Raw genomic sequence first — 15474 nt, 5'->3', positions numbered from 1 at the left:
CTTTTTAATAAAATAATAAAAGAAGATTTTTAGTTCTGGTTTCTTTTTATCTTTCATATGGAATGAAGTAACATAATGGTGATACTATGTCAGTGTACACACAGGCCGATACTTAATAAACCTTGTTGTGGAATTTGTCGCCATTCATGAGTAACAAAATAAAAACTCCATTTCTGTTCATGTATTCGCTGTTTTATTCTGAAACATATTCAACATTTAATACAAATACAGACTAAACTATTTTCCAATATGGGACAAACCCCAGGACAATAGCAGAGCGGCCATCTGCCCTTTGGGGCTTTTTGGATATAATACATGTAATTTCCCATTGCGGCTCCCAGCCATAGTATTGTATCGGATGGTCAGTGACTGGAGGAATCTCGGACAACCCTTGGTAAGACATGTTGTTCTATCCATCAACCACTTCCTGAATGTAATACAAAATGAGGCCAGAACTTTAGGAAGATTGTTCCCAGAAAAAGCTCATATTGAGGTCCTTCATCTTCTCTTGGTAGATTTTATCAAAGTACTCGCTCTGTGCGACAGTAAAATGATTCTTCCAGTCTCCAGATATTCCTGTAAGGAACAAAATATGCAGAAATACATTATTGTGAATTCTGAGAAAGTTTACAAGAGGTGTAATAGCCAAAGTCTACATGGCCTCTGATATAATAATCGGCTACTAAAAATTACACTGGGGAAGAGCAATTTCATTGTCTTAAATCGTCTTAAATCTGTGAATTGTTTTCAACTATCATTTGGCCTCTGGATCCAAAACTAATCACAGGTTCTGTCTATCACGTCAACTTTTTAAGCTACAGGACACCCTCAGAAGTCATACAAATTGTGCACAGAAAGGAAAATAAAGTAAAAACTTACCAGATATACTATTTACAAAGAGTCATTTTATTCATACAAATTCTATAATGGTTACTGAATGATAAAGTGTGTTCATACAAATAGTTGGTTTTTTATCGCAAGGTAATTACATATTAAGGTACAAATTTTCACTTATAGCTTTTTCTGGATTGTTTAATCTGTGGACATTCTCGCTTGATGCTCCAACAATAGTCACTAGGGTTGAGCGATTGGGATGGGAAAAAAATCAGATCCCGATCAGCAATAGGTTAAATTTCACAATCGCGGTTGGGTTCTGATCCCGTATAAAAAAGATCGGGAACGGAATTCCGATCCAGATTTCTCAACCCTAGTTACCTGCACAGAACCGCTGCTGCTCCCCAGAGCTCCGGGCCTTTGTTCTCTGTCCTCTCCTCTCTCATTCAGACACCGGCAAAGCGCCATGCGCGCCCTCGCCTCCCTAGGCTAGTGTCACTGATGCTGGCAGTAGTTAGGGATTGTTGTGGTTTAGGCGAATGTGGGTGGGTACACAGCGGGGAGACGTGAGTGATTCACTAAGTAGGCGGGGGCTCTTCCGGCGTCTGAATGAGAGAAGAGAGAAATGGACAGAGAACAATGGCCTGGAGCTCCGGGGAGCAGCGTACACACTGGGAGCGGCGGCGGCAGTGGTTCTGTGCAAGGGGGACTAAGTAGCCGGTGGATTTTCTTAATCACTACACAGCGTGGAGTCCAAACATTGAAGCCTTCAATTTTTGGACTCCACACTGTGTAGGGAATAGGATCGTTTTTAAAATCTGATTTTCGATCATTAAAAAATCCCATTGACTTGCATTAGTATCAGAATTGGAATCAGGATTGGGTTCGGATGGAAAATGATCGGAAATCGGATTTTAAAAACGATCCTGAAATCTCAAGATTGGCTCAACCCTAATAGTCAGCCATCATATGTAGGTATGAGCGAGTGTCCTTTGACTGCGAATGGTAAAACTGCCACCTATATATCAAAACGAATTGGGACTGTTTAAGCACTTACAACATGAACTAGAAGAGGTAGACATAAGGAGAAGTTTAATCTCAAACACTAAACCTTTCTAACCTTGAATCTAAACAAGAACTCAGACTCCATGTTGGAATGCGCTGCGCAATTTCAGAGCGACACACGTCTCACGACAGTATTTCAAGTATAAACGCCAAGTATAAACCTATGGCTGTTCTCCTGTGCCCATCGTAGAAGGTTTATGTCAGCCAATAGGAGAGCAATATCCATGATCCATGTTCGATTCCATGGAGAGTGGTCACATTCTCATAAGGTGTAGAGAAAAAAACTTGACGTGGTAATTGAAAACTAACTACAGTTTGGAAACCAGCATGACCATAAAAAAGCTCAAAAATCAAACTCAACAGAAATTGTTTTACAAATGATTCCCTAGTCATCTGATAGTGATGATATATAGAATTACCTTTACGCATGAAGGCGCCTTTCGATTGGTCCATTACATCAGAAGGCAGTTGACTCCAATTTGACATTGGGTTTTCCTTCATGGATTTGAAGGTTGAATGTTCAACAACCGAGTCAATCTGGGCGTCATCCAACTCCTGCCCCAAAAATTTACAGATTCTTATCACACCGCCACGGAGATCCTGAAAAATATGAGATGTATGTATATCTATATATAGTGTATATATAGAGTGTTAGCTGTATATTATCACAGAGAGGGCTTCTAAGACGTAACTTTTACTAAGACATTCAATAAAAAGTAAAGAAATAAAGCTCCTAGAGACATATATACAGATGTGTAATCCCTAAGAAGCCAGTCTAGAGCCAGAAGCTCCTGAGAATTTCTCTGATCATCTGCCGAGGGTCCGAACAGCACATGTGCAAAAAGACAACTAGATAACACCAAAATGGAAATAACAGTGAGTGCACTGTGCAAATTTTTCAACAAGGTGTGGATGGGAATCTCTAGAATCCCATCCACATTGCAGGGACTAAAGCTATATCTTGCACAGAATTTACTACAGAGACCCAACCCGCTCTCCATGCCGCCCTGTACTGCAGTATTATTACCTGGAGAAGCTCCTCATAGGTGATAAAGAAGAATCTTTCATCATCTTTCATTTGCATCCAGCCTTTTATATGGTCAAACCAAGACCCGTACAGAGCTGAAAGACAAAGGACCAGATTACTTAAAAACAGCAGTGTAGCTAGCGGGAGGGTAGAGGGGGTGACTTCACTGGGTCCACTGACACTGTGGAGCCCACCCTGGGGTGGCCATTATTGCTTTACTTTTAACTATATTGGGGTCTCCAACTCCCCAAAAACACCACTACACAGTGGACAAGATTGCTGCTCTCAATCTATTACTTGAATAGAAGTAGCCTGCATGTCTACTATATTAGCGTCCAGTACCTAGCAGATTCAGATTTCGGGTATAAGGCCGGTTGCAGACGACCATGCTGCAACCAGCCTGCTGTGAATTAAAAGCACAAGTGGCATATGGGGGACATGGGGATAGAAAACAATGGTATAAGAATGAACCAGCCTCCGGGATGGATAGCCAAAGGACAGCACTCACCCAAAGGATATTGTGGACAACTTTATGGGCACAACGTTTTGGGCTATTATAGCCCTTTTTCAAGTGCAAATCAATCCTGCCACAGTGGGTCACAGTGCTGTCCTTTGTCTATCCATCCCGAAGGCTGGTCCATTCTTATACCTGGTCTGACGTCCTCGTGACAGTTTCAAGCTGCTGTCCTCCCTCTCCACATTGTTTGTTATGCAAAATAGGTTGTTATTAGAGATGAGCGAACAGTAAAATGTTCAAGGTTTGATATTCGTTTTGAGTAGCCCCTCAATATTTGACTACTCAAATTGAATATTGAACCCTATTATACTCTATGGGGGGAAAATGCTCGTTTCAGGGGTAGGCAACGTTTGATCAAATTATACTTACCAAGTCCACAAGTGAGGGTCGGGCTGGATCCTCCGAGAAGTCTTCTCCGTGCAGCGTCCCCGAGGCGTCTTCCGGCTCTGAATTCACTCTGCCAGGCATCGGGCCTGGGCAGAGCCGACTGCGCATGCCTGCACTACAAGCGGACATGCGCAGTCGGCTCTGCCCAGGCCCGATGCCTGGCAGAGTGAATGAAGAGCCGGAAGACGCTGCGGGGACGCTGCACGGAGAAGACTTCTAAAGGTAGGAGAAGAACCAGCATTGATTGGCCGACTGTATAGCATTGGGCCAATCAATGCTGATACTGCATCGAACTTTTCCATTCGAATAGTGAGTGGTACTCGATCGAGTACGAGTATTTCGAATACCATAGTATTCGATCAAGTACCTACTCGATCGAGTACTACTCGCTCATCTCTAGTTGTTATGAGCCACACAACCAAACCAGGGGAGTAGTCACCTGTATACTCTACTTACGATTTTACACCCAGATATAATACACTAGGATCTGCTCAGTGCTGTGTTCTCTTATCATTATAGATAACAATGGGTCAGCGTGCTAGCTATGAAATACATGGATAGCACACTCACCATTGCCGCGGTCGTATGCAAGGGGCCTAACTCTGATCTAGTTGGTTAACTTCTTTGTGGCCTGGAATACAGAAGTTAAAAATCTTCCACTAAACTAACTAAATAATATTACATTATAATATTATTTGAAATGATATTCAATTTGGACCTTCACATAAAAAATTCCCCAAAAAATTATAATTAAAAAAAATGTACATTTTATTATTGGATATTCCATTAATGAAGTTTCTCACCCTTCCCCTCTATAAAGTCCTCTATGAAATTCTGGAAATTTTCTGTAGGTGTGAAGAGACTGAGAATCTTGGTAAAATGGAACAAAGATACAATGACGTCTCTTGGGTTTCGCATTGTGTAGATAATCTGAAAAAAAAAAAGTAGTGTCATACTTTTTTGGGGGTAACCAAAAAAAAGATCCCTTTAGAAACAAAGATTTTACAGATTAGCACATGTGAAATATTTTTTTTTGGCTATCAGAACAGCAGTTCTGACCCAAAAGCTTATGACTAGAGATGAGCGAATAGTACTACGGTATTCGAAATACTCGTACTCGATCGAGTACCACTCACTATTCGAATGGAAAAATTTGATGCAGAACCAGCATTGATTGACCGAATGCTATACAGTCGGGCAATCAATGCTGGTTCTTCTCCTACCTTTAGAAGTCTTCTCCGTGCAGCTTCCCCGCGGCGTCTTCCGGCTCTTCATTCACTCTGCCAGGCATCGGGCCTGGGCAGAGACGACTGCGCATGTCCTCTTGTAGTGCTTGTAGTGCGGGCATGCGCAGTCGGCTCTGCCCAGGACCAATGCCTGGCAGAGTGAATGAAGAGCCGGAAGATGCCGCGGGGACGCTGCAAGGAGAAAACTGCACGGAGGATCCAGCCCGACCCTCACTCGTGGACTTGGTAAGTATAATTTGATCGAACGTTGCCTACCCCTGAAACGAGCATTTTCCCCCCATAGACTATAATAGGGTTCGATATTCGATTCGAGTAGTTGAATATTGAGGGGCTACTAGAAACGAATATCGAACCTCGAACATTTTACTGTTCACTCATCTCTACTTATGACCCCAAAACACCCTTGCTCCTAAGAAGTCTAACTCTGTCAGTAAAACAATGTAAGCCACTATGGACAGTAAGAAGTTAAACTGCTATATTGAAAAACAGGCATTTATAATATTGGCAATGAAAAGGTTAAGTGTACATTGCATGTATTTCTGCAGCAGACTGGCTTATATAGGATATATAGTCACCATTAGGGTTGAGCGAAAAGATCAGAAAAGAGTGGATTCCGATTCCGATCTTTTCCCGCGGGATCAAAGTCGGAGGTTATTTCCCACAATACTTGGCTACTGGCCAATCATTGTTAGCTTTTTCCCACAATGATTGGCTATCAGCCAATAACCTTGATCCCACGGGAAAAGATCGGGAATGGAATCCGATCTTTTCCAATCTTTTTGCTCAACCCTAGTCACCATTACTCCTATCTATGATTTCTCTCACAGAATTGCTTATAATTAAATAAATCTGACTAAACTTTGTTCTACTTTGCCTACTCCTAGTTCAGATGGGTTTTTTTGGTCTGGAATTTGACGCGGAGGCCACCTCAGATTCCAGACCAAAAAAAACAGCTAGATGCACCTGCAGTGCACTGGAATCCAGTCGCAGCATTCCGCTCTGGATTAGGCACAAATGAATGGGACTAGTCGGGAGGAGGATGTCCATGGCTGAATGAGCTGTGGAATCCGCCTGAAGAAAGGGTATGACAAGCTCCTATTGATTTGAATGGGAGGTGTTTTTTTTAGCAGGATTTTGACACGGATTCCGGCCTAAGATTCTCCTTGCTGCAGTCAGTGATGTGCATTGCTGAAGAAAATGAAGCAATTTGGATAAATAACACATCCATCCTATACTTCCACCATCACTGAAGTGCATTGTGCTCCTACCCACTGTATCTCATATACTGTACATAACATCAGTACTGTAAAGTGTCCATCTCCCATCAACCATTGAAAGAGAGGCTGTCAGGTGATGCCGAACATCACAAACTTGGGTCTCCTCAGTATTTTCACTGTGTCATTCATTTTAGTTAGACAAAATACATATTGTTTGACTCCATTAAAAACTTAATTTGAAATATTACAAATGTCAGTAGAATATTTCTTAGCACAAGCTTCAGGGATCTGTTCTCACTAAGCAGAGGGTTATGTGTTACTTACTTTTGCTTTAGATTTGAAATAAGACTTCGCAAAAATGTGGTGCGGTAGGTGGGAAGTGATTATTCTTGGAGGGTCCAGTTTGTCGATGTGTTCTTCAGATGTAACTGTTTCATACCATGGAGATCTAATGTGGATTGGCACAGCACTGCTTTTTGTTACATCTCCCTTGTGCTTAATTAAATTTAAGATTTCAATCATCCAGTTAGTACCTAGAAGAAGTAAGAGATTACATCAAGACATTGTATACATGCAGGAATTTGGCTGAAATATATATTCCATCAAGATTTACATTTCTATATCTATAAATCTATAGGACTCTATATCTATAAAACATAGTGTAGAATACTCTTAGGGCTCCTAGGAACCTATCTATAATACATAGGGTAGAATATTCTTAGGTCTCCTAGGAACCTATCTATAAAACATAGTGTAGAATACTCTCAGAGCTCCTAGGAACCTATCTATAAAACATAGTGTAGAATACTCTCAGGGCTCCTAGGAACCTATCTATAAAACATAGTGTAGAATACTCTTAGGACTCCTAGGAACCTATCTATAAAACATAGTGTAGAATACTCTTAGAGCTCATAGGAACCTATCTATAATACATAGTGTAGAATACTCTTATGGCTCCTAGGAACCTATCTATAAAACATAGTGTAGAATACTCTTAGGACTCCTAGGAACCTATCTATAAAACATAGTGTAGAATACTCTTAGGGCTCCTAGGAACCTATCTATAATACATAGGGTAGAATACTCTTAGGTCTCCTAGGAACCTGTCTATAAAACATAGTGTAGAATACTCTCAGAGCTCCTAGGAACCTATCTATAAAACATAGTGTAGAATACTCTCAGGGCTCCTAGGAACCTATCTATAAAACATAGTGTAGGATACTCTTAGGACTCATAGGAACCTATCTATAAAACATAGTGTAGAATACTCTTAGGACTCCTAGGAACCTATCTATAAAACATAGTGTAGAATACTCTTAGGGCTCCTAGGAACCTATCTGTAAAACATAGTGTAGGATACTCTTAGGACTCATAGGAACCTATCTATAAAACATAGTGTAGAATACTCTTAGGACTCCTAAGAACCTATCTCTAAAACATAGTGCAGAATACTCTTAGGGCTCCTAGAAACCTATCTATAAAACATAGTGTAGAATACTCTTAGGGCTCCTAGGAACCTATCTATAAAACATAGTGTAGAATACTCTTAGGGCTCCTAGGAACCTATCTATAAAACATAGTGTAGGATACTCTTAGGACTCCTAGGAACCTATCTATAAAACATAGTGTAGAATACTCTTAGGACTCCTAAGAACCTATCTCTAAAACATAGTGTAGAATACTCTTAGGACTCCTAGGAACCTATCTATAAAACATAGTGTAGAATACTCTTAGGGCTCCTAGGAACCTATCTATAAAACATAGTGTAGAATACTCTTAGGACTACTAGGAACCTATCTATAAAACATAGTGTAGAATACTCTTAGGTCTCCTAGGAACCTATATATAAAACATAGTGTAGAATATTGTTGGCAAGTTGAGCCTTATGGCATTACGAGGAGGTGGAGAGAGCACTCAATGCTTCAAGGTGGCCCAAAAAAGACATCCTACAGCCCACAAGTGATTTGTGGACTGAAAACACAGTTTGCAACCATTTAATCCCTTAGATACCAATACTTATAGCAGTATCTGAGGTGTCTCTTTGTGTTTTGCTGTTCCCATTGACCCATCCACAATGCGAATACAGGTTGCTAATGAAATACCATGGTGTTACTGGTTAACTGAAGGCCTCCACATCACCGTCACAAGTATCTCTATAGAATAAGTTTTGCTTTCACTTTTATTTTATATACTACAACATTGTAGCAGCAATTGCACCACCTAGTTTACAAGTCTCAACAGAAAATAAGAATGTTGAAAAGTAAGAAAAAATTGCAATAAAAAACAAAATCAATGAAAATTTGCCCCAATTTTTCAGATTGTTATCTTTTTAAATAGCATATCAGTATAAAAATAGAACATCATTTTTGACATAAAATGAACAACAAATATACTGTTTTTTTAATCACATTGTCTCCCAAAAAATTTCTGACATATAACTAGGGTTGAGCTGATCTTGAGATTTCAGGATCGATTTTAAAATCCAATTTCCAATCATTTTCCAACCGATCCCGATCGTGAAATTTGCTCAATCGCCGATCGGGATCCGATCTTTCCCAATCACTCAACCCTAATTGTATATTATGTATACAGTAGGGTTGAGCCGATCTTGACATTTCAAAATCCAATTTTTAATAATTTCCAGCCAATCCTGATCGTGAAATTTGCTCGATTGCCGATTCGGATCCAATCTTTCCCCATCCGGATTGCTCAACCCAACATATAACCCGAAATACATATTATCCATAGAAACAACAGACATTTCCACAAAGGAGCCCTCACAAAGCTCTGATGATTTACAATCTGGCAATGACAAAAGCTAAATCGGCTAGCACAAGGTCAGAATTTGATCCAGTGCATGGGACATTTTGGGCCTAGGTGAGCATTGGGAGAAGTGATGTGGAAGCAAGAACCCAATCGATTCTGGTAGAGTGTTTGTGGGCAGTGGAAAAATATGTGTAGCCCCTCGTCTTTCCATTAAATTCATGCCATCAGTCTGCCAAAGCAAGGAATTAGATGGCATGGTAGCGCTCACCCTTGGATTTGGCCGACACATTATCTGCCATGGGGGGAGGACCGATCAAGTATTATGTTATAGCAGAAATTAAAGCGCCCCCCCCCCCCCCCCCCCACACACACACACCATATTACTCCAGGAACAGATAGTAGTCCTAAAACCTGAAACAGATCTAGGAAAAAGCCGACCTGGTAATTATTGGGTGCCTACAAATTAACCAAACCAATCTTAAGATCCCTTAATCTACATATCACGTTGATTCACCAACCCTGATGCGAAGGAGCCTTAGCACATTCAGAGGCTGCTTTTGTTTAGTTTGCCACATACGACTAGGTATTTGGGGAAGGGGATCCAGACCCTCTAGGTCTTCAACCACAATTCCTTCCTGCTTGAGGACATCCAAGCTTTCTTTCAAGGAGTGGATGACATAGTCTTTACCATGAATAGAGCAAGGGATATGAAAAGGAAATCCACAGCAATATCAAATTTGAAATTTATGGAGATCTAGAGTGACATGACACATAGTTCTGTGTCTATTCAAAGTGGTTGGAGCTAAGTCACCAAAAAGTTCAATTCCAGATTATTCAGCTTGACTTCTCTAGGGATATTAGGGTTTTTCGGGGAAACACATTATTTATCTGACATCTGTAATGGCTTTGGATAGCTCAGTGGAAAACAGATGTTTAAGTTTTCCAAAAAGAATCTTAGAGTCCATGTTAAGTTCTCCGGTGTCTGGTGAAGGTTCTTGCTTAGAGGCGGCTAATGATGTGGAGATCCACCTTCAGCCATACTGGATTAACATGGAGTCCTGAATAGTTCTGGTAGGGTATGCCAGGAGATTCAGTCATCTCTGCCTTTCCTCCTTTTTCACTTTTGTGAGTCGACATGGCCCATGAGAAGGGAGAAAACAACAGCAAAAGCGACCCTATGAGTTAGCTGTAGTGGGTATACTTGCAGTGATGGTTTGAGGGCTAGGCAGAGATTACAGCTCATTGGAGTAATATAAGGAGTAGAACACGTAGCAAAGGACCAGCAGCAGTAGTGGTGTATACTGTAGCTAGGAGGGCTCTGGTTAGAAGCCCCCCTCCCCAAGAATGCAGCCACTCTAGGAGGGACGCTACACTGTGGGTGAAATGAGACCGGCAGGTGGTATCTGTGCATCCTGTTGGCTCTGATTTGGGCAATCCGGAAAATTAAGAGTCCTTTACAGGGGTGAGAGAGTGGTCTCTAGGGACTATACAAGAACCACTATTGTCTGTGTGTCTATATATTAAGTCTAGTTTAGTCACTTTATTAGAAACCAGACTCTAAACTAAGCATTGCAAGAGAGACTCTGTCTGTACACCTGTACTCAATGCAGCATGTTGAGATGAAGCATTTACCAAATTGAAATAGTCACTTCAAATGGCTTTATCTCCGGTTTAATAAGGCAAATCAGAATGGTTCTGGTATCACAAGGATTCTAAGCTTCCACATACTGCCAGATTCAAGTTATGTCTATCTAACAAAGAATTAGATATATCTTTCATATCTGGTACTTAGGTCTTAGAGAACCTCAACTTTCACGTGATACCCGAGACAATTTTTTGAGTGGTATAAAACCGTAGATACAGCCATTTGTAGCGACCGTCCCCCTTCCCGTAAACGTTTCAGCTGTGCATATTCTCAATACAAATGTGTACTCTAGTAACAGCTCAGAGGGTTGCTTAGGAGAATATTACAGTCTGATTTCTATTAAAAAGGAAGATAGGTTAACATTACAAAAATGGTCACCAAACACCCCCAACACGATAGTAAAAATTAAATAAACAAAATGCAACACTGCATACAAGTTCCATCTCAGGGCTCGTTCACATCTGCGGCCCGGTCTCCGTACATAGGTTTCCGTTTCCTGCCTAAAACACAGGCAGGATACGGAAACCTGCAGGAGACTTTCTCACCCATTCATTTGAATGGGTGAGAAAGCTGTCCGGCCGTGCGCGGCGGTGAGCGTTTTGCGCTCTCCGCCGCAAAACCGGGTTTTATAATCCGGACACAGAGTCGGACATGCAGTACTCTGTGTCCGGACAAAAAAATCCGGTTTCGCGGCGGAGAGCGCAAAACGCTCACCGCCGCGCACGGCCGGACCCGGTCTATGGTTTCCGTCTTCTGGCATGCAGAAGACGGAAACCATAGAACGGAGACCCCAGACGCAGGTGTGAACCCAGCGTCAGTCTCATTTGTGTGACTTACATTGATCTATTCTGTTAAAGTCCCATGTATCTAAGATTCCATCAGGTTTAGTTTTTCAATAGTCATGTGGGTGGTGACCAAACTAGTGACAATCAATAGATATTATGTTGTAATTCAACACATTGCTCTTAGGTCACAAGACCAAAGTTTCCATGAACCATAAGCGAATATATTCTACTTACCTGACTTGGGATAGGTTACATTGTAAATGTCGTCATCAAATACTTCAAATTCATTTTCGGCATGGTTGATAGACTCTTCCGTGTGCACATCTTTGGCAAATCTGACTTCTTTGTAATAAAAATGGTCAAAAGACATTTTATCTGAAATAGAACAAATCCAAGTTCAATATCATGACAAATGTCCTTAACCACTTCTGTACCGGTCCTAGTTCTGGTCCAGCACCAGGCACATTTTTGGGTTTTTTGTATGTGCAGTGTTAAGGGCTGTAACATTTTTATCATTTGTGTTATTCAACTAATTTCTACGTCTTTTTTTCGGCGACACATAGGACTTTATTTTTATGTTTCTGCAAAAGTATAAAATAAAGAGGAGGGAAATCCTGTCTGTTTTTCACTTTCTTTGTTTTTATTTAATAGCACAAAGTGCTACTAGAAAACTTTAAAACTTATTTATTTCAAGATGATGATGATGACATTGACCAATGACAATGACGCTGGTGAAGAACACCAACCATATCTAGGAAGAATATGCAAATATGTTTCTCAAGATCTAAACAGGGAAACAGTGCCTCTGTATGCTGCCCTCTATGGGGAGCTCCCATGAACATCATGCCCGACTTTCCAACAAGCCTTTATTGCAATGATGCGGGATTTTGTTAAGTCAGTATCATCCCAACTGTGGACAGTGCTGTTTAGATCTGATTGGATCTCATCAGCACAGCCTAGGGAGAAGTGACTTGGCAGAGATGAGAGACTCTAGACCAGATTATGGGGATATTGTCGCTCCTTAGGAAGAGACCCCACACAACTACAAGGTGGTCTCTCCCTAAGGAGTGATGACATCCCCATAATCTGGTCTCGAAATCTCTCACCTCTGCCAAGTCAGTTCTCCCTAGGCTGTGCTGATGAGATCCAATCAGATCTAAACAGCGCTGTCCACAGCTGGGATACTGACTTGGTAGAATACTGCATCATTGCAGCAAAGGCTTTCAGGAAAGTCGGGCATGATATTCAAGGGAGCTTCCAATAGAAGGCAACATACAGAGGCACTGTTTCCTTATTTGCATATTGGGACACATATTTGCATATTCTTCCCATGATCCCCCACAGTGGAGCAAAAATGACTTTATAAGACTCCACACACCTACAAGGTGGTCTCTCTCCGTAAGGAGTGACAATATCCCCACAACCATATGTAGTCATACCTAGAGTGCACCCTCAGTCCATCAGATAACTCTGAGCCATGGGACAATGCACAGCATACATTACAGTCAGTCTTACATGTCAGGATCATTTAAGGATAGAGCTGATTCTGCTCAGTAAGATATTGAGGCAAATTCCACAACATTCTGCTGTCATATTGGATTTCTTTCCGAGTATCTTATCTCCTATTACCTATGACCCTAGTAATCATATCAACTAAGAATTATTGCTGTATTACACATGATGATACATATGCCAGGCAATTAACGTCGATGACCGGCTGAGATCCAGCGATCTAATACAGCCTTAAAGGTCCATGACTTATAATAGCACAGTAACGTCAGCTTATAGCTGTGAGTGGTGGCTTTACATCACGTGGTGCGGGGTCGCTCCAGTTACTTTTGAAACAATGAACTAAAATAACCCTGGACCGCAGGATGTAAAGCAGCAGAAAGATTTGACCAAGCCTACATCCTCACAAATCTGGGCTTAGTTCTCCAAGTTGTTTGCAAAAACTTGTCTGCTGAGTTCCTTTAATAACTGTCTGCAAGTGTACCTGGAGGAATTGGTGTGGGTTTGATCAGGACTTTAGATCTTTTTGAAGTTCTTCTATAGTCTTGTAGTTATGCTATGAGCTTAGTTCTGCTATGGGATTTATCTTAGGGACTTGGTTCTGGCACCATGGTCATGTAGGAAGGATGGTTCTGGTTCTTTGTTACAGTAAAAAATGACAATTAAACAGAAAAAAATTGAGACTTTGGGCCATAAGTAACCATAAGCAAATGGACATGAGGTCAGATATGTGGCAGACGCTTATATATGGTTACATGGTAATGCGGTGCTACACTGCAGCTCCTTCAGTATATAAGATCCTGCACAATGACTACATAGAGTAAGGGGATAACATCCATACTTAGGGAGAGACCACCTTTTCAGGTGTGTGGAGACTTATACAGCCATAGTTGCTCCACTGCAAGGGAACATGGGAAGAATATGCAAATCTGTCTCCCAAGATGTAAACAGGGAGACAGTGCCTCTGTTATGCTGCCCTCTATGGGAAGCATCCTGAACATCATGCCCGACTTTCCCAGAAGTCTTTACTGCATAATGCGGGGTTATAACTAGAGATGAGCGAGTACTACTCGATCGAGTAGGTATTCGATCGAATACTACGGTATTTGAAATACTCGTACTCGATCGAGTACCACTCGCTGTTTGAATGGAAAAGTTTGATGCAGCACCAGCATTGATTGGCCGAATGCTATACAGTCGGCCAATCAACGCTGGTTCTTCTCCTACCTTTAGAAGTCTTCTCCGTGCAGCTTCCCCACGGCGTCTTACGGCTCTTCATTCACTCTGCCAGGCTTGTAGTGCGGACATGCGCAGTCGGCTCCGCCCAGGCCCGATGCCTGGCAGAGTGAATTCAGAGCCAGAAGATGCCGCGGGGACGCTGCACAGAGAAGACTTCTCAGAGGATCCAGCCCGACCCTCACTCGTGGACTTGGTAAGTATAATTTGATCGAACGTTGCCTACCCCTGAAACGAGCATTTTCCCCCCATAGACTATAATAGGGTTCGATATTCGATTCAAGTAGTCGATTATTGAGTGGCTACTTGAAACGAATATCGAACCTCGAACATTTTACTGTTCGCTCATCTCTAGTTATAACCAAATCAATTTCTCAGCTACCAACCAGACAGAAACGGCGCCGTCCATAGCTGAGAAATTGATTTGGTTATAACCCCGCATTATGCAGTAAAGGCTTCTGGAAAAGTCGGGCATGATGTTCAGGGTGCTTCCCATAGAGGGCGGCATAACAGAGGCACTGTCTCCCTGTTTACATCTTGGGAGACAGATTTGCATATTCTTCCTACATAGGGTGAATATAGGAAATTACTAGTAGATAAGATCTCACAGTGAAGAGTGACTACATGTTATATAGGTTTATTGATTTACATATTATAACATATAAATACAATATTACAATAATTCCTATAAAAATAAATATTCAGTGTCCACCTGTTACATCTCAGTATAAGCGTACAATGTTATATCACATTACATAGGAAAGACAGAAAAGAAACCAAATACCTTCCAGTCCAGACTCACTTTCGGATCCCGGATACTAGAAATGCCGCTCACTTACTGTCAAAGGTTTCTTTTATCCTTCAGCCTTGTGACCTTAGGCACATTATGTGATGTCATTCTGTTAATATATAACTAATAGATTATAGTAAGTATTAGGACTCCACATTATTCTCAGACTATTGGTTGTATTAATCGGTTGAGAAACTTTGGATCATTATGAAACAAATTATCACCTATGAACCATCCTAACAAATGACTTGCAATTGCCAGAGGTCAATTCAGTTCAATTCTTCAAATATCTGCCAGCTCCATTTATTGTGTTACAGAATCGGGATCAATCGGGTTCACAAGACACACACAAAGTGCTGCTAAAGTTAACAATTTAATGCCAATAGGGTTCAGTATTATAAATATTAAAAGTGACAAACAAGAGGACAAACAAGCATGACAGTTTTAAG

At 41.2% G+C, this 15474-nt stretch overlaps 1 protein-coding gene across 1 annotated transcript; it reads right to left on the bottom strand.

Moving 5' to 3' along the window:
• Positions 1 to 313: 313 nt before the first annotated feature.
• On the bottom strand, positions 314 to 15043 carry LOC142209842 (sulfotransferase 2B1-like). The gene is made up of 7 exons (XM_075278886.1): positions 15020 to 15043; positions 11725 to 11865; positions 6619 to 6827; positions 4634 to 4760; positions 2927 to 3021; positions 2319 to 2499; positions 314 to 576 (listed from the first exon to the last, which is right to left on the bottom strand). The coding sequence occupies exons 2-7, from the start codon at positions 11858 to 11860 to the stop codon at positions 458 to 460; spliced, it is 867 nt and encodes a 288-aa protein (XP_075134987.1). The 5' UTR covers positions 11861 to 11865; positions 15020 to 15043; the 3' UTR covers positions 314 to 457.
• Between the last annotated feature and the right edge of the window lie 431 nt (positions 15044 to 15474).

Source organism: Leptodactylus fuscus, chromosome 6, assembly GCF_031893055.1.
Source record: "Leptodactylus fuscus isolate aLepFus1 chromosome 6, aLepFus1.hap2, whole genome shotgun sequence".
In the NCBI taxonomy this organism is placed as follows: Eukaryota; Metazoa; Chordata; class Amphibia; order Anura; family Leptodactylidae; genus Leptodactylus; species Leptodactylus fuscus.
This window is presented reverse-complemented; position numbering and strand designations above follow the sequence as displayed.